The 19,166-nt window shown below is 44.2% G+C and overlaps 1 protein-coding gene across 2 annotated transcripts in view; it reads left to right on the top strand.

Moving 5' to 3' along the window:
• Nucleotides 1–19,166, top strand: part of CLPB (caseinolytic mitochondrial matrix peptidase chaperone subunit B) — a 138,702-nt gene that overhangs the window by 56,674 nt on the left and 62,862 nt on the right. For both annotated transcript variants that reach the window (XM_045818021.1, XM_045818020.1), the window contains exon 5: nt 13,959–14,087. In XM_045818021.1, the coding sequence (XP_045673977.1) occupies nt 13,959–14,087 (129 nt within the window). The remainder of the gene's footprint in view (nt 1–13,958; nt 14,088–19,166) is intronic.

Raw genomic sequence — 19,166 nt, 5'->3', positions numbered from 1 at the left:
CAGGCTGGACCTGCCATAGTCATCGCTATCAGCCCATGTGGCCCCCTTCCTACAGCTCCAGGGGCTGCAGGTCCTCACCTGCTGCAGCTGACCTCCCCATCTCTGTCTTCAGCTGGGGGACAGGACAGTGCAAGCTGGCGCATCACAAACCAGCGGACAAGTGCCCTGGAATTCAGGAGATGGCTGGGAGTCCCCACTGGTGGTGATGGAACTGCTCTCTCATATTTCTCACCCACCCCAGGACATGCCAAGGGGTGGTCTCATCCTAGCTCATCTATTTGGTATAAGTTAACCACCCAGCGCCCACTGTGTGCCCAGCCCTACCCAGTCACAGCAAAGAGGTATATGCCCTGGGAGAGCACAAACTCAGATGGGAGTAATAAGGCTTCTAAGGAAATAAGAGTTGCCTAGAGAGTAAAACAGATTCCTGGGCTCCTCTCCCAGAAATTCTGATTTAGTAGGTCTGGGGTAAGACCTGAGATTTTGCATTACTAACAGACCCTCACTCTTGGAGTAGCACGTGCTAGACTACAGGTGGTAATTGTGGCCTTGTGCTTGAACTGCTTTAAAAACCTCATCTGGAGCTCCTTCTCCCTGAAAGAGACCTTATTTTGCCACTCAGCTTCACCCCAGAGAGGCTGTGTGCTTATGCCTTGTACTCTGGGTGTGTAGAGCACAGTAGCCCTGACACCTGGAGCCAATTCAGCACCTCTCAGAGGTTCTGTCTCCTTTTTGTAAAATAAAGATTATTGAGAGTTAGAGATAGTATATTTATCCCTAAAACCAGAACACAGAAAGAATCATTAACGTAAGTTTCTGTTTTTATATCCTCATCATTATCCTCATCATACTGTCATGGAACTTCAGAGTCTTTGGCACAGCCTTCCAAATGCTTTTCAGCGATAACAAACCATTACCAACAAAGAGCAAAACATTATTTAGAGTGCAAGGTATGGCTGTCTGTCACCTAACTGTGTGACCTTGGATGATTCTCTTTATCCATCTGAACCTTGATTATCTCATCTGAGAATATTCCATGTACTATAGGTTTAATATGAACATAAATTGAAGTACTTACGAAAGAACTAACTTGAGAAAATATAAGGCATCATGCAGATGTAAGGTACTAGCAAAAATAGTAATTAATAATAATTAAGATTGAATACACTACCAAGACAATCTTCAGTAAGGATCCAGTCAGAGGTACAGATAACAAGAACTATCAGAACTCAGAGAAGACAATCTCTGGCTCAAACAGTCAAAGAAATAAAATGGTGCTTGAGCCTTGAAGTATTAGAAGGTTTTATGGAGGGCCTGTAGGTGGGTGCATTTGGGTGTGAGCAGAGAAGGGGTGTGTTATGTTCAAAACATTCAGAGATAGCAAACAAAAAATGAACTTTTTAGGGTGAAGCATCTGCACAGCAAAAGATTCATATTAGAGAGTTATGAGCAATTAATCAACTGGGGTCTATTCAAATGCTTTGACTTTATATGCTTTAGACAGAGAGAAGCCTTGAAGGTCCTAAAGGATAGGGCACCGTGGGAACTGATTCCTTCCAGGGTGGAGAAGCAGGGTGCAGTGATAATAAGGTGCTGATGGTGGTGATAGCCATAGTAGCAGCTGGCAATTTTATTGATACTGTGTGCTACAGCCCTGTGGTGCAGGCACTAAAGTTCATTGAGGCAGAGATTATGCCAAATACCAGTGGAACTGTCTCCTGCCCTTGTAGAGAACCCAGCAACCATATCAAACCATATCAGTCTCTGTGCTCCCCACGTGTGCTCAGAACCTCCAGCTTGTCCAGAGTCTTAAAAAGCTTGGGAATCTGTCAGGCCAAAAACTGTTCGGGCAAGTTACTATTTTTTATAATGTCCCTTACTCTTCCTCATAATTGTCAGGGCCTTGTTGCACCTCTACGGCCAGTGGTTCTCCTTGTCATTTCTTAGCAGTGCTGGCCACTATGGAGTCACCAGGATGGACAGCATACTGTCAGTCCATCAGGCTTTTTGGTCAACTTCAAGATTAAGTGTATCAGCCAGTAGGTTAATTGTGTTCATCCTTCTAGCCCTCCATACCTGTATATGTATTTGACTAGGAGAGGGAGATAGACTAGTTGACATGTTTTATTAAAAAGAATAAATTTGATGCATTTATAAAAATAAGAAAACATGGGATGGGTTAGCAAAGAACTAGTCTTGTGATTTTTAACTAATTTACATATTTTGTGTATAAATATTTTTTCATCAAAAGTTCCAAATCAGGGATGGGTCCCACACACCACACAAAATATATTAGAGACATTTATATGGATAGCAGGAAGGGAGACAGAGGGCTGAAATTTTCCAGGCACCCAGTGATTGATGGGGGCTGAGGCTCCCCCTGACGCTTTATTGAGTTTCCGATGATTATCTCTCGCTGAGACATTTTTTACAGATGACGGTCGAGCTGTCACAATGGACCATGGGGGAAAAAAAAACCAACAATAATAACACTTTAATCTTTTTACTGCACTGCTCCCTAGTATCTCAGATTCATCTTCCCTGACGCACGCAGTTCATTATTCTGCCCCTCCCTGGATAGGAAATAAAGGAAAATAAATATATATGTAGACACACTTAGCCACATACATACACACACACACGGAGTGTATAAAAGAGACCACCTCAGAACCAGAGAGGGGCAGAATTTATTGTTCTTTTTGCAAGTGTTGAGGTTTATTAGTAGAGATGCTGGGTTGGCTTGGAATTGGCTATTAATTACAGCATTTTGTATTTGTTTTTTATTGCGAATTTTTAACATCTTGAAGGAAAGGCAGAGGAGAGGTAAGCAGGTGTAGGGATGAGAGCACAAAGGGACCAAGTTTGGCCAACCAAGTAGCATAGCTGCCCGAGAGGCAAAAAGAGCAGTTTCCTTCCTCTTGTTGCCAGTCCTGCCTAGAGGATCCCTGGAGCTGGCAGCATACTGCTTTGGTTAGGATGGGGGCAGGGTAGGGATACTGGGGAGAGTGTGAGCCTAGAGTAATTGTAGGACATATCAGAGGGACTCTAGTTACCTCCTAGCATGCTACTACTCTGAGAGTTAGGAGAGGAGGGAAATAGAAGAGGCTCAGACGAAGTGTTGTTGTTGGGTTTATAGAAAGCAGAGTCACCAATTCTGAAAAGTTTGCCTTTGTTTTTTAAAATAGAATGGTATAAAAAACTCCCATGTATCATCATGCCCCCCAACAGTTAACACATGGCTGACATTGTTTTCTCTATACTCCCCATCCGCTTCCCCACCACCTCCCATATTATTTTTACCATGTTTGAGACATATCAGTAGCAATGTGTGAATCTGATTTAGATCTCAATTCAAACAAACTATAAAATTGACATTGATAAAACAATTGGAAATTTGAACATCTTTGAATTGAATAGTGTGAAGGTGAAACATGGGTTCTGAATGCTCCACCTGAGTCTGTGGTCCAAGCAGGGGTCTTGGGTCAGAAGGGATGCCACATTGGTTGTCCAGGTCCACAGGCAGGGACAACAGCCTTCCCTTAAAGTTCTAGGTCAGTCTTCCTGCTCTCCTCCTTCCCTTCCATGGGAATGAGAGAAGATGGGCTTAGGGTTCTTATGGGAAGGCTGTGCTTGTATGTCCAGTAGAGTAAGTGCTGACCCAGTCTTCTTTTTAACTCATCAACAATCTTTTCTGAACTCCTACTATGTGCCAGCTCCAATGCTACACTATGATAAGGTAATAATGAGGTGAGCAGGATCCTGTTTTTAGTTATTGGGCTGGCCAAAAGTTTGTGTGGTTGTTTTTTTTGTTTGTTTGTTTTTTCCCATAAGATGGCTCTAGTGGCACTTAGTTGTCTTTAACCTCATTGAAAACCATTTTGTTAGATTGTATTGTGGCAGCTGTCATATCAGCGTGCATTTAGGTAGAAACCTTCCTGTCCATTAGCAGAGAGCATGGCATCTTTGAGAACCATTTTCAAGAAAGGTCTGGTCTTCTACCTTTAAGCCAGCCTAGATAACCTAGATGAGTGCCTTCTCTGCATGAAGGACAAAGAGATCCGTAGGACACAGTATCTCTCCTTCAAGAATCTATTTGCTACTTGGGGAGACAGCCTAACCACGGTTCACTAAAGAAGTATTTGTTGAGCACCTACCATGTTCAAGGGTATACACATGAAGCACTCTAAGAACACGTAATACTATGTGAAAGAAAATGTTGAGTAATTTCATGTAGACTAGATATCACTGGAATGTATAGAGGAAATGTAGATCAGTGAAAATCAGGATGCTTGAATTGTAGAGGACAGGTAAAACATAGATAAATAAAAGGAAAGAACAGTGAAGCCATAGAGAGAAAATAGTACAAGCCTTGGGATTGAACAGACGAGCTTGGTCACTGTTGATGTGACCTGAAACGAGCTGCCTAATCTCCTAAATCCTGGTTTCTTCATTAACAAGAGTAATGACAACAGCCTAGTATGGTTCTTGTGAGGAAAATATCAGTAGTTGTGAGGTTCCTAGCATAATACCTGGCACATAATAAGCATTCAATAAATATAGGCCATTGTTTTCTTATTACTCCACATATTTAAATATCTGAGTACTAGAGGAAGACTCCTAGTGCTGGGATACTGCCTCCAGGACTCACCTGTGACCCTCCACTGAGTCTGAAGTGAGCTCCCTGCGATGAGCCTGCATACTCTGCAGTGTTCGTGTTAGCGGTGGTTCCGGTCAGGGTTCAAGGGGCATCAGGAAGAGGGCAGGGCATAATAAATTTATTGCCACTTATTAAGTCCTTACTACATGCCAAGCAATGTTCTCAGACCCTTAACATACATTTTTTTCATATAACAGCTTTATTGAAATTTAATTTGCATGCTATATAGTGCAGTCATTTGAAGTGTATAATTCAGTGGTTTGTAGTATGTTCACAAGAGTTGTGCAGCTGTTACCACAATTAGTTTTAGAACATTTTTATTACCCCATAAAGAAACCCCATACCCATTATCAATCATTCCTCATTTCACCTCAACTCCCCCTAGCCCTAGATAACCACTAACTGATCCGCTTTCTGTCTCTGTAGATTTGCCCATTCTGGACACTCCCTGCAAATGGAACCATGCAACATGTGTCCTTTGTGCCTGGCTTCTTTCACTGAGCACATGTTCAAGGTCCATCGGTGTTGTAGCAAGTGTCAGGACTTTGTTCCTTTTTCACCGTCAAATAATATTCTGTTAATGAATATGTCACATTTTATTTATCCATTCATCAGTTGAGGGACATTTCAGTAGTTTCTACTTTGGCAATTATGAATAATGTTGTTATGAATGTGCACAAGTTTTTGTGAGGACATAATGTTTTCAGTTTGGGGGGTTATACCTAGGAGTAGAATTGCCGGGTCATATAGTAAGTCCATATCTAACCTTTTGAGGAACTGCCAGGCTGTTTACCAAAGTAGTCGCACCGTTTTACATTCCCACCAGCCATGTATGAGGGATTCAGTTCCTCTGTGCCCTTACCAGTAACCATTACTGCCTGTCTGTTTTACTTCACCACCCTACTGGATATGAAGTGGTATGTCGTGGCTTTGATTTGCATTTCCCTGTTGGCTAGTGATATTGGGCTTCTTTTTGTGTTTTTTGGCCATTTGTATATCTTCTTTGGAAAAATATCTACACCAGATCCTGTGTACATTTTTTAACTGGGTTTGTCATTGAATCTTATTGGGTTGATATTATTTATTTTACTGGTGAGGAAGCAAATTCTCAGGGATATTAGGATTTTGATTGGAGTCACACAGTTAGTGAGTTTTGCTTCCCAGTCTGACTGGCTCTCGGCTGTCTGCCCTTTCTAGTACACAGTGCTGCCCACTAAGATTCATTATAGGATTGCCAGGGTCCTCTTTGGGGGGGCCTCAACCAGCAAGAGGGGAGGAACTGCAAGTCCATTTTGAGACATTAACAGGGACCAGGTAGGAGAGGCCTCTTAAAGTCAAACAGAAGATTATGGATATTACAGGTTCCAGGACAGTAGAAGACATGTTAATTTGAAAATTGCCATTTCCTTGGTGCCAATTATTCCGTTCCTCTCACTATACTCCGTCATTTCTAATTTTTACGGCAACCCATTTAATAGATATTAATGTCCCAATTTTACCAACGAGAAATTTGAGGCTCCAAAGCATGGAATAATTTTCCAGAGTCACCAGGATTAGAATCCAGGTCCCTGGCTCAAAATTATGAATATTTTCATTTCAGAGATATTTTATAAAAGAAAGGTTATTTGACATTATTTGCATGCATTTGAGGGCAAAGCCCATGCAAAGTACTTAAAATGTTTGGTGGATGAACAAGGACACAGACTAGAGTGTATTGTGTAGAAGGACCTAATTCCAACTGAGAGTTTTGGAGGGAGAGGAGATACAGGTGAGATATTGGAGGTCTCATTGCAAGGCTTGGTGTTCTGGGAGCTTGGCTCTAACTTTCTAAACTTGGGGCTTGGACAGAATGTTCTGGTGCCCAGACTTCCTTTCCCTTCTTGGAGCAGGACCACGCAGATGGAGGCGGGGTGGGTTTGGCTAGCCTTGCATCATTTTTGTCTTTTTTGCAGAACATTATTAGAATGGGAAAGACCCCCAGAGGTCATCTAGTCCAGTGCTTCTCAGTCTCTTGGAGGAACAATACAATGGAGTTTTTAAAATGTGCATTCCCAGGCACCACCTGCTGAATTTAAATTGCTGAAGTGGCTGCCCCAAAATCAGTGTTTTACAAATTATTCAGGTGATTCTGTTCCCACAAAAGTTTGAGAACCACTAATGGAAAAAAACAACTACTCCCCTCCATTTTAAAAATAGGGAATTCGGGGCACAGAGGGATTGAGACACATATCAAGTTAGTAAAAGAGCCATTTTTAAACCCAGTTCTCTTTGTCTCCTGGCTTATTGTTCTTACTGTTCCCCATGCTGCTTAATTTGTTAACCAAAACAATTAAACACTCATAGCTTTCAGGTTAAAGTCCCAACCCCTCTCAAGGTCATGCCTCTGCCTATCTGGGCAACCTCATCTCTGCCCACTCACTGCTCTGCCCACTTTCACTCAGCATTCTGGACTCACCGAAGGACTCCTGCTTTCCTGAATGGAAAGGTAATGCAGACTTTACCCTCTGGCCTTTGCCAATGCCACTTCCTGTCCTGGATTGCCCTTCTTCCCCTCTCCACCTAACAAACTCCCCCTCATCCTTAGGACAGTTCTTCTGGGAGATTCCTCCTGACCCACGTGACATGTGCCCCATCTTTGCTGCTGGCATACCCTGTGCATACATGCTTCTCCTAGCACGTTCTGTACTGAGGTGCTAAGGGATGGTATGCTTGTGGGCAGGTGGATGGATGAAGTTTCAAGCTGCATGAAAAACTGAAGCGATGCTGTATGAAGTACATACAGAAAATGTAACTAGTTACTGTCATCCATGAGGAGCCTATGGGAGTTCTGTTCTAACTGGAGAGTCAGAACAGAATGGAAAATTTTAAGGCACAAAAGTATTACAAGAGGTGTTTTAAGACAATAAATAACTGGTAGATGGGTACACAAAATTGAAATGACAGATATCTAGGGCAGAGCTTGGGGGAGAAGACTTCCTGGAAGAGGAGGCCTCGGATTGGGTATTAAAGAACAGGTAGGATTTGGAAAGGAAGGCAGGCTATCTAGGCTGTGGAAGGATATTAAGGGTTTTGCCCTCTCCAGGGATGGTCTCATGGTGGCCCAGCATGGGAAATCTCCTTCTTGCCCACTCCTCTGGCTGAAGACAAATACAACAGAGCGGACAGCCAGTGCCCTCAGAGGCTGAGGGAGCAGCCTGCGATGCTGTCTCTCGGCTTATAGTGAGGATTTAATGTGGTCATAGATACAAAACAACTTGGGTGGGAGGAACCTGAGAGCTCAGAGCCTTTTTCCCAGAGACTCTTGATAAAAATTTAGCTTAGTCCCTGAGCTTCAGTCCAGGTTAGCTGACCCTGGGTTATGTGAGGCTTGACCTTGTGGACATTGACAGAAACTGTGCAGTATGGAGGGTGGAGCCAGGCAGGCTCAAAGTCTGCTGCGAGTTCACCACCGACTAGCAGTGCGAGTTGGGCAGGCCACCTAACTTCCTTACCTCTGTCTCTTTTTCAGTAGAGAGAATAGTACAATACTTGACCTGTCTGCCCTAGGTTGTCTTGAGGTTAAGGGAATGATTGCATTGTGCTCACTAAACTGTTACATCTGCACAAATGTAAGGGGTTATTCTCAAGTTTGCCACATTAGTCATAGAGGTTCCCTCTCATGAAGACATGCTCACATCTTGAAGGGCAGAGCACTGCTAGATTTCCCATCACATTAGGTTGCATGGTTCCTGGGAGTGGTGGGTGGGCGCTGAGCCGGCGGGAATGGAACTTGTTCCGAGGGTTGCTTTCCTCTGCACAGGGCAGCAGTGATAAAGCTTTTGTTACCTGGAGACCGCCCATTTAGCCTCATACACCTTTTAGCAGTCTGAGGACAGGAGCCGTGTCGGATTCATCTCTGTGTCCCTGGTGTCTAACCCAAAGGGGAAAGGAGCATTAGTAAATGTTTGTGGTAATGGTTTTTTTTTTTAAATGTATTATCAAATTTGATTCGCAATATTTAAATATTTACGATTCCCAAAATTATTGTTTATCATACCCATTTTACAGATAGAAGAGCTTATTAGTGAGTGATAGTCTGAAAAGTCAGGACTGCATGATTCCTTTACCTTAAATCACTCTTTCTCATTGTGGGAGGCAGTGATTTGGGGGGAGGTTTTTTGGTTTGGGTTGTTTTTGTTTTGGGGGGGTTTTTTTGGTGTTTTTGCAGTTTCAGCAGTGCTCAGGCGTAGCCAGGGCTACTTGGCGGGCCTCAGGGACTACTTTCTCCACTGCTGACTCCTTGGCACTGCTGTCCTGCAGAGTATGTATAAGGCACAAACTTGCCATGGCACGCAGGCACAGACTTCACAACATCAGAAGTCAGAGGTGAGGGCAGAAGGATGGCAGAATGATGCTTTGCCATCTTCCTGTGCAGGAGGGTGCAGCCTCCATTGAAGATGCAGGAATGGCCGGCTTGGAGGGGAAGCAAGAGCCCGAGCTGCCTCACCCCATGCTGGAGACAGGCTGGTAGATGTCTTTGTTGGGAAGGAGACGGTTCACTGGCTGAGGACCAGCTGTAAACATGGGACCACAAAAGACCACCGTGGTGGCCAGCTGGCGAGCCAGTCTTGGATGAGTCACTTTGGCGCCCGTGGATTTGCATAGTTTTCTTCAGTGGGGTTGGGGGGGTGAGTGTATGAGGGTGCATGCTCTTCCTCTCCCCACACTTTTCCACCTTTCTCCACTCTTTTTGAATAGAAAAGAGTATGAAATCTAATGAACTGGGGACTTCAGCAAGATCTGGGACAGAACTTCTAGCACTGGGTGATGAGGGGAAAGAGGTTATTGATAAGAGCATGAAATAGGCTAAGCTCCACCACCAGCTGATTGTGGCTTCATTCTGAACTTCAGTTCTCTGATCTGTAAAGTGGAGAGAGTAAACTTACACCTCACAGGATTATTCTGAAAGAAGTGAAAATATTTTACAGATAGTAATGCACTACTCAGTTCCAGAGAGTGTTCTGTGGAACACCTGTACTTCAGGATTTTAATAAGGGTTAGGTGGAAAGAGGCTGTCAAACAAGGAACTGCTGAGTAACAATGAATTAAACAGATGGTTCTTAACTAAAAACTATGCTTTTCTGAGGGGAATAGTGTATACAGGATTCCCCAAATGGACCTCTTTCACAGAGGGAGTATATGTGGAAGCACTAGACTGTAAGGATAATAGCTGACATTTATTGAGAGGTACTGTACACCAGGCACTGTTCCAAGCCCCTTTACTCATAGTGTCTCATTTAATCCTTGCCATACCCCTGAGAGAACACTATTATCATCTCCATTTACAGATAAAGAAACTTGGCACAGCCCTGACTGGTATGGCTCAGTGGGTTGGGTGTCATCCTGCAAACCAAAAGAAAGGTCACCGCTTTGATTCCCAGTCAGGGCATATGCCTGGGTTGTGGGTCAGGTCCCCAGTTAGGGGCATGTGAGAGGCATTCGATCGATGTTTCTCTCCCTCTTTTTCTCCCTCCCTTTCCTTCTCTCTAAAAATAAATCTTTTTGTTGTTTTTTAAAGAGCCCTGGCTGGTGTCGCTCAGTGGATTGAATGCTGGCCTACAAAGAACCAAAGGGTCGCTGGTTCAATTCCCAGTCAGAGCACATGCCTGGGTTGCAGGCCAGGTCCCCATTGGGGGCCACATGAGAGGCAACCACTCATTGATGTTTCTCTCCCTCCCTTTCTCTCTAAAAATAAATAAATAAAATCTTAAAAAAAGAAAAGGAGAGAGGAAGGAACAAACAAATTCATGAACAAACCAACTTGGCACAGAGAAAGTAGCTAAGATACCAAAGATTACACGGTCAGTAAATTCAGAATTGGGATCCAAACACGGCTGATCCTGCCCCAAAGCTCACTTATTTAACAGCCACACTCCACTGTCTCCACTAAATATGGTAACCATTGGCTGACATTATTATTATTGTTCCAAAAACAAGGTAATATCAAAAGCTTTTTTATGAATTACGTATTCACTTGTTCAACAAATATTTGTCAAGCACATATTTATGGCTAGACACCATTGTGGGCACTGAGGATACAACTGTGGAGAAGGTAGTCACACTTCCTGTCCTCATTGAGCGTTTTGCCAAGTGGAGAGCACAGTCAAGTAAATAGGTGATTGCAATAGAATGTAATGAATGTAAAAAGGAGAAAACTGTATATGAACAATGATTAAAAAATAATAATAAAAAAAAGAAAAGAAATACCTATGATCTTAAGAACAAAAAAAAAAAAAAGAAGGTAATGAATGCTGTAATCAGAGATGCCTAAGGTACTGGGTTGCTCTTAGGAGCAATAACTACCTCAGACTTGGGAGGAATCACTGGAAGTGATTTCTAATCCGAGGCCTAAAAATAAATTGGAGTTAGCCGACTGAAGACAAGGAAGAGGGGTAGATGCTGCAGGCAGTGGACTAGTATTTGCAGAAATTCAGAGGCAAAAGAGAGCATTAGAAAGGAGATGATAAGAGACGAGACCCCAGAGGCGAGCAGGGGCCCTCCTATGATTTCTTAATAGCTGGTCTATGATGTTGGTACTCTGGTGACATTTGTCTCTGAACTGAATGGCCCCAGCTGTGTTTCTTGACTTCATCAGCTTTTTATGGTAAGCACCCTATATATGACTCTATAACTGCACTTGTGAAACATAACTTATTCAGTGGTCTGATTCTTGCATTAGACTCCCTTACTCATTAGTGTATCTCCAGCAGCTACCACCAAGCACTGGTTCTCATTAAATGTTGTTTGTTGAATGAATGATTTTTCCTTGTAAAATGGATTACACCCTTACTGCTTTCTTGAGCCAACTATCACTTTTCCTCAGATTCATCATTATATCCAGTAGTTAATGTCCTATGTGGCCATTCAGTGGTACCCTTAGGGGCTTTTGAGGTGCAGTATTCTGTGAGTTCCTTTTTAGCTTTTTATTGTTCTGTTCTTTTCCCTCCCTGCCTAGCTGGCACTTGATTGTAATCAATCTGCTTGATTATGAAGCCTCCTCCCCAGCCTTCTTGTTTTCTTCTCCTAATCTGCAGTAGGTTGGAAACAAGATCACTTACAGTGATAAGACCCAGACTAAGAGTAATCTCTGAGTTGGGCCTTAAAGGGCTCTCTTATGGGAAAAATGCAGATAACTTTGCACATGTGACTTATATGTTAGCTACTCAGGGGCCTTTTTCCTGTTCTCCCTACTCCAGGAAAGGTCAGATAATACTTCAGGTGTGGAGAGAAGGAGGTTATCAATCTGGAGAGCTTCTGGTGCCAAATTGTACTCCACCAACTTTATTTTGGCCAAACATTTGAAATGCTTCCACCTAAGCTAGTTTATCTGGGTGCTAGCTATAAAGCCTCAGGCCATTCCCTATTAAAGGAAGTTCTGCAGAAAGTATGACTACACCTTCACCTTGAGTAGGCAAAAAAAAAAAGAATAAGAGCCAATGCTGGGACCAGACATCTTTCTAGGCTCTGAGCTCCTTTCTCTGGGATCCAATTTGCTTATTTGCAAAATAAGGGTAACAGCATGATGTGCTGGAAAGAAAGATTAAGGACTCAGGTTAGCCCTGGGTTCGAATCCTCACTCAACCACTTATGGGTGAGGGGTAGGTTTACAGTTGTAAGTAAGCAAAACACAACGTTAATTTGTGTATTATTTATTAAATATTGTTTACTTGTATTACAATTGTAAACCTACTTTTGCCCACCCCTGTTTTAGCTGGGTGACCTCTATGCTTCAGTTTCCTTGTCTGTGAAATAAGAGTGATAACCCCTACTATTACAAGGTAGTTACAAGAAGTACATAAATTGATTGTGTGGAGTGACCAGGCCAGGTACAGAGTAGAAAAAGGTCAGCAAATGAGGTCTGTTAGTATTAGGAGGCATGACAGTCCTCTGGCTTTTTGAACTTTAAATAGGAATTCTAGTTTTGCCAAATGGGAAAATGCATGGACGCTGTTCCAAGACCATGTAACTTGGAAAAGAATGGTTTAGGAATTGTCTGGTGCGTTTGACTATCTAGGCAAGGTTACCTCGAGTGAAATACACACCCTTACCCAGTGGTGAGAGGAGCCTACTCTTTGCAGGCCCAGTGTTGTGGGCCAGGGGAATAGGGGATTCAGGTAGATAGGACCCGAGTTCCACCCACAGTGAACTCAGTTCAGGAGGAAACATAATAGTTACTCTGATAATTGAGGCAGAAAGAAACCCCATCACCTAAGCAGCATAACTGTTATAAGAGGTTTCAGTTTCCAAGGGAGGACCCCAGAGGTGGGGTAACCTTCCAATTTATTGTCCAGACTGGGACTGTCGGGGACAATAGGCGTAAACCAGGTTCTGCTTGGATATGTGTGGTCACCCAACCTGTAAGTTCCTATAAAAGCAATAGAACTGGTCTTAGGTTTTTATGTGACGCTGGAGAGGGAGAGTTGTGAATACTAGTGCTAGAGTGAGCCTGGGGGTTTTGGTTCTTTGACCATGTGAAATGCTGTTTGTCTTTGCTTTAAGAACATGTTCACAGTGCATTTTTAAGGGTTTAAAAAAAGCATATTACAAAATTGCAATATAGTGAATTTTTGTAGGATATGTGTGCATATATATGAGGATATATACCAACATATTAAGTGCAGTTTCTCATGTTGCTGAAATACTGATTCCTTCTTTGTATTTTTCTGTAGTTTCAAATTTTTAATGGCTTTTATAAATTAAAAAGTTCTTTACAAAGTAGTATTAAATACTCACTAGACTGTAAACATCTTCAGAGCAGAGGGAAATGTTACTGTTCGGCAAAGAACAGCCTCTGTCTCTCTCACCCCACCATTCCCTTCACCTGGATGGCTCCTCTTCACCCTTCAAGACTCTGGGCTTCTGGGATCTTCTCTCCATGCACTAATTGAGCTCAGCTCCTCTCTGGCTTTTTATATCATCCTGTTATACTTCTAACAGTATTTATCTCAAATAATACTGTAAATATGTATTTGTTGTCTATCTCCTTCAAATTAGGTCAGAGACCACATCTGATTCACTTCTGTGTCCCCATATGAATCCTGATACATAATAGATGTCAGTAAATGTTTGTGGAACTAACTTGGCTCTGGTTTATCTTGTCTTGCCCGACACAGATCGCCAGGCACATAATGGATGACATTATATGTTTCGTAAGTAGGTAGATGAGTGAGTGGGTTAATTAAAATGCCAAGAGAAAGAAAGTGAGATTGGTGGATCAGGGCACTTGTTGCTAATAGAAGGGTTTGTGTTACTGTCCCCCTAGTCCTGGTCACCCGAGAAGATGACTTCAACAACCGGCTGAACAACCGAGCCAGCTTCAAGGGCTGCACAGCCCTGCACTATGCTGTCCTTGCTGACGACTACCAAACTGCCAAGGAGCTAATTGATGGAGGTGAGAGTATGGGTGAATGGGGCAGGGGTTGGCAGGGAGAGAGACTTGACACCCTCTCCGCTCTGGAAATACTGTGTTCCCCGAGAGCCCTGTTACCCTCCCAGAGCTGGAAATGCTTTGAGGGTGGCTATGCTTAATGACAGTGGCAATATGCACCTGGGATTTGCCCTTATATGGCTAGAACACGTTCCTTTGCTTACCTGTGTGTTATGTACCATGCCATCCTGCATGTCTGCACATGCCCTGAGAGTTTTGTTCGTTGCATTCCCCTAAAGTGTTCTCTCTCTCCACTTTGACCTCTACAGCAGGGCTAGTGGAACAAGAGGAGGCCCTTAAAACCCCTATTAACCCAGGTCTCAAAGACATTCTCCTTGATCTCACCACTACCCCAGCCTAAAGTCACACTTGTCATAGTCTGAAATTGTTTTTGTGTTCAGTAGCCTTCTCCCTAACTTGAATCTGAGCTCCCTGAAGTTGGGAAAATCATTCCCAGCATCTAGCACAGTACCCAGCACACAGTCAACACTCAGTAACTATTTACTGAGTGATTTAATACCCTCCCTTTGAAGAGCATCAGTTTAAGTGGAGGGTCAGTATGTGCAGGCCCCAGGTTCGAGTTGCTCGGGTCCTGTCCAACTCTGGTGCAGAGTTATCCTCCACCTTACCTGTTACCTCCCAAGCAGTCACTTTTCTTCCTACTACCTTTATCCCACTCCAGTCTCTCTTTGGATTAAGGGAAGCCTCTTTCTAGGATGTGTGGTGCCCAGGCCCCTTTTTATGCCCTCAGTGCTATTTATCAAAGGACTAGAGACCCTCTTTTGGGGTTGGAGACCCTCCCAGGTCCTAGTTGTCAGGAGTCATTCTTCATGTAACCTGACAGCTGCAAGGGTCCTCAGAGGTCCTCAGAGGTCATTGCGGCTACCCGCTCTCCTGGCACAAACCTTTCTAACAGCTGGCTGGCATTTCCTTGGACTTCGTCAGGGACTTCCTGGGAGTCCATTCCATTTTAGGTGTCCACTGAGTCCATTTCTTCTTTGACTGCTTGAAATAGCTTTTTTTTTAATGAGCTGTAATTTTCTTCTCTGTAACTTCCACCAACTCTCCTCTTCAGCCTAATCACGTTTTCAAAATCGATTCTTCAAAGACACCTCTTTTCATCCCAGAGTCTTTGCCTCCCTGGCTCTATACCCCCAGATCATCTTCTAACCCTTGTCATGTGATCAGATTAGAGGGATTTCTCATTAACTCCCAAATCCAGCCACACTTGCTTAAGTTCCAGGCCGTGCCCATATCCCGAGCCCACAAGGGACCTGCTCCAGAGTGTGCTTTGGTCTGGAGCACGAACATTGTGGAAACAGTGCCCAGGATGACTGACGCCTTTAGAGCAAGAACTTACTGCTCTCAGAAGCAGAGACTTAAAAAACATCCCCAAGCAAGATGCTACTCACTTTGTCCTTTGCAAAGTTCTCTGGCGAGACATTTTGTAGCTAGGAATTGGAGCATTCACCATGAGGCTTCTCTCTGCCGTGCCTTAAAATCAATCAATACCCCCAAGCCATTGTGCAATGGTTTACATTTCCTGCTTCTCCTCAGCCCCCAAACTGACAGAGAATTCACTCTAAAAAGAGACCCTCTCCAGCTTTCCAGATCGAACACCTTTGAAATGAAGAGGCACAAGCCTTTTATGAAATGTCCACCCTCCCCTCCTCCAGGCCAAGGCTGGCCCTTTGAACTGTTTCTGGGGCATGGTTCCTGCCTGTTGACTTGGAACAGATGCCCAAATCCCCCACTTTTACAGTTTGCCCACCTGCCTTTTTATCCAGCATCCATTTACACCCCCTGCCCTAGCCTCCCAGCCTCAAGGGCCAAAACCATTAACCCACTTATTTCTCCCTTCCTGATCTGAACAAGTGGCCGTCACTCAGGGCCTGCAGGCCAGCCCAACTTCTGACCTCCCTCCCCCCTTGACCTTTCTTGGTCAGCCTGTGTGTGTGACCAGCCAACCGAGAGGCAGGATCCTACACCCTTGTCCCGGGGGCTGTTGCCAGTAACATTTCCAAAGTCTTTTGACCTCAGTTGACCTAATCCAAGGGTTTCAGGGAAGGCAGGAGGGTCTGCCTTCCTTACTATCCAGCTTTCTTAGCCTTTATGTGCCAGTGGCTTTGCTCCAGCAAATGAGAGGAAAGTGCTCTCTGTGACATCAGGGGGCCAGCCTGTGTTCACGAAGTCTATCCAGAGTCCTTGTCCTTGAAATTGCTTAATCCATAGGGACTTAGGATCCTCAGATCCTAGATGGTTAGAGCTGGAGGGGACAGCTATTCTTGGCCCCACTCTGACTAGCAGTCCCCATGTGAGAGCTGGGTGGAAGTCCAGGCAGCAGTATCAGTATGATAATGTGGGAAGTTCTGTGACCCCTTAGGAGGCAGTATAGAGTATTAAAGAGGACAGCTTCAGAACCCCAGCTCCCCACCCTACTACTGGTTTTGCCTTGGACATGTTACCCTAACTCTCTAAGCCTCAGTTTTCTTCTGAGATGAGATAACATCTGTATAAGCCCCTGTTCCATGCTCCATGGTTGTATAAAGAAATCAAACTCTCACCTGACAGCTAACAATCCTGTTTTCCTTCATGAAACCTGTAATCTTAACTAAAGGCTTCTTAACTCTGTTTCTGCACCCCACCACCACCTAAAACACCATCACATGCCCTCTGTTCTCATGTAGATCCTCTGACTCTTTAAGGCCTCCCTTTCTCCTCTCAAGGGAGGCTTTTGAGCCTCCCTTTCTCAGAAGGGTCTCAGAAGCCTCTTCTGGTGGTCTGGTCCACTCTGAAAGCACCGTCTCTGAACTCTTACAGTGTTGTGCTGGGTGCTTAGTGCATCTTCATGAGGCTCCTGAGTCAGTGAAAAGAACACAAGCTTGGGTTTAAATCTCAGTTCCATAATGTGACTCTGACTAAGCCATTTGCAATCTTTGAGACCATGGACCTCAGGACATCCTAGGTTGGATCAAGCAAACTGTCTCTGACCCTGAGAGTCTCGGAGACTGGTGGAGGAGCCAGATACAGAAACAGGCAGTGACCACTGGATAAGTGCTTCAGCAGGGGGCTGGACAAGGGGCTCAGGGGCATGGAGGAGGACATACCTGCTTTTGCCTGGTGAACAGAGAGGGGAGTCAGTCACAGGAAGCTTCCCATAGGAGAGGATGCCTAGTTTTGTCAGGAAGTGTAATGGGAGTTTGCCAGACAATTTTTATGGAAAGGCTCTGAATTCACTAGTGCCAATTTTCTACCTCTGACCTCCACAGAACAGTGGATGCACAGGCCCCTGTGGTTTTCATCTCTGAAAACCTATGTTGTTGGTTTAGAGTAGGAAGCCTCTTCTTCAGCACTTGCACTGTCAAGTACAAGAAAATATTGGTGGGATGGAGAGAGGAAGAAGCAGGATGGTTGGGAAGATGGGGAGCCTCCTTTTTTAAGCCCATAGAACTGATTTATCCCAATAGTTCCAGGGCTATTAAGGTGGATGGGATCTCACTGCCAGATCCATTTCCTACAACATATCTCTAATCACGACAGCCTTCCTGACCAGGGTTCCCCAAAGAATTGAGTCCTAATGCTCTAAGGTGTCCATCACACACAAGGAATTAGCTTTTCTCCCAGGTGTCTGAGATGGTACTACATTATTCAAATAATTTCCCGTATGTGGTTCAAAGGACAAATCCCAATTAAGAAAGGCTGCAAGGAAAGAGCATGAACTGTGGAGTCAGGATCTGAATGCCAGCCCTGCCACTTCATAGCTGTGGCCCTGGGCAAGCAGGGACCACTCTGAGGTTGTCTTTCTTCACTTGGAAATGGAGTGATACCATCTACCTTCTAAGGTTTTGTCAGGATTAGGACGCGTACAGGTTCTACAGAGTAAGCACTTTATATATGTAATGTTATTAACTTCAAAAACACTCAGTGCTCATTTGTTAAAAAATACATAAATAAAAAGAATTCTGCTCATCCTAACTTTTTAACCTGGTTTTAGAGTTGTCCTGGTCTGACCCTCAACTAACTGTTTCCCCTAGTGCTGCCCTAACTCCTGCCACACTGTGATGTCAACTCAGGGCTCCCACCTCAGTGCCTTTTCTCTCTCACTCCCCTTTAAGACGTTGTTTCTAAGCCTGGTGGAATTCTTTCTGCCATCAGTCCCCAGTTCTAACACCAGCCTCCTTCTGAAGTCTCCCCTGTTTCCTGGAATTTGGATCTAGTCCCCTCTACTAGACTGAGGTAAATCGAGGTCCAGGACTGTCTTTTAGTCTCTGCCTCCTTTGCCACAACACCCTGCACATAGTTTAGTTCATGTTTGGATGCACTGCTAAATCTCTGTAGCCCCTGGAGATTTGGATGTCACATCTTTGCTTCTCAGCCCACTTGCTCTTAGTGTCCTAGTATCCTATTTTTTAAGAGCTTCACCTCTTTGCTGATACCTTCCTTCTCATTATAGTCACAGTGACGCTGCCTTTTCAGCCACCAGTGCTCATCACCTCAGAAACACTTGAGATTTATGAAACCTAATAGCATTTTCCCCAGGGCTTCCCTTATCCTCTTCCCTGCCTACTTTTCATGGATGGCTCTTCCTTGCCCCCCTTGCTTGCACATGGCTCAATTGTCAGTGTTAACCAGCCACCATCAGATGAGTCTTTAAATTCCCCACCATGCCCGCCTGAGGCAAAGAGCCTTTCCAGTGCTGACCTTCTTTAGCAGCTTGTTAATTTGTTGTCTGAGCTTGAAACTTAGGGTTCCATTTCTTGTTCCACTTCACTGTCTGTCCATCTGGCTGTAATGCCAGATGTTGAGGGAATCAGCTTTGCCTCCAGCTGTCCTCTGGAAACTTCATCCTCTGATTCCTGCCAGCAAGCAGTGCAGAGAAGAGGAAAGAGTGCTGGGCACAAAAGCAGAAGTTTTGACCCTGCCACCAACAAATCTTTGTCCTTTAGGCAAATTCTTTCTCTTCATCAGTAATAGAGAAGTTATAGTAGCTGATCCCAAGAACCCCTTCCAGTTCCAGCATTCAGTGTAGCTCCTGGGCATGCC

The sequence above is a fragment of the Phyllostomus hastatus genome, unplaced genomic scaffold, assembly GCF_019186645.2.
Source record: "Phyllostomus hastatus isolate PE091 unplaced genomic scaffold, TTU_PhHast_1.1 phas_scaffold_317, whole genome shotgun sequence".
NCBI lineage: Eukaryota > Metazoa > Chordata > Mammalia > Chiroptera > Phyllostomidae > Phyllostomus > Phyllostomus hastatus.
The sequence above is the reverse complement of the archived record's forward strand: the minus strand, read 5'-3'. Positions and strand labels throughout refer to the sequence as shown.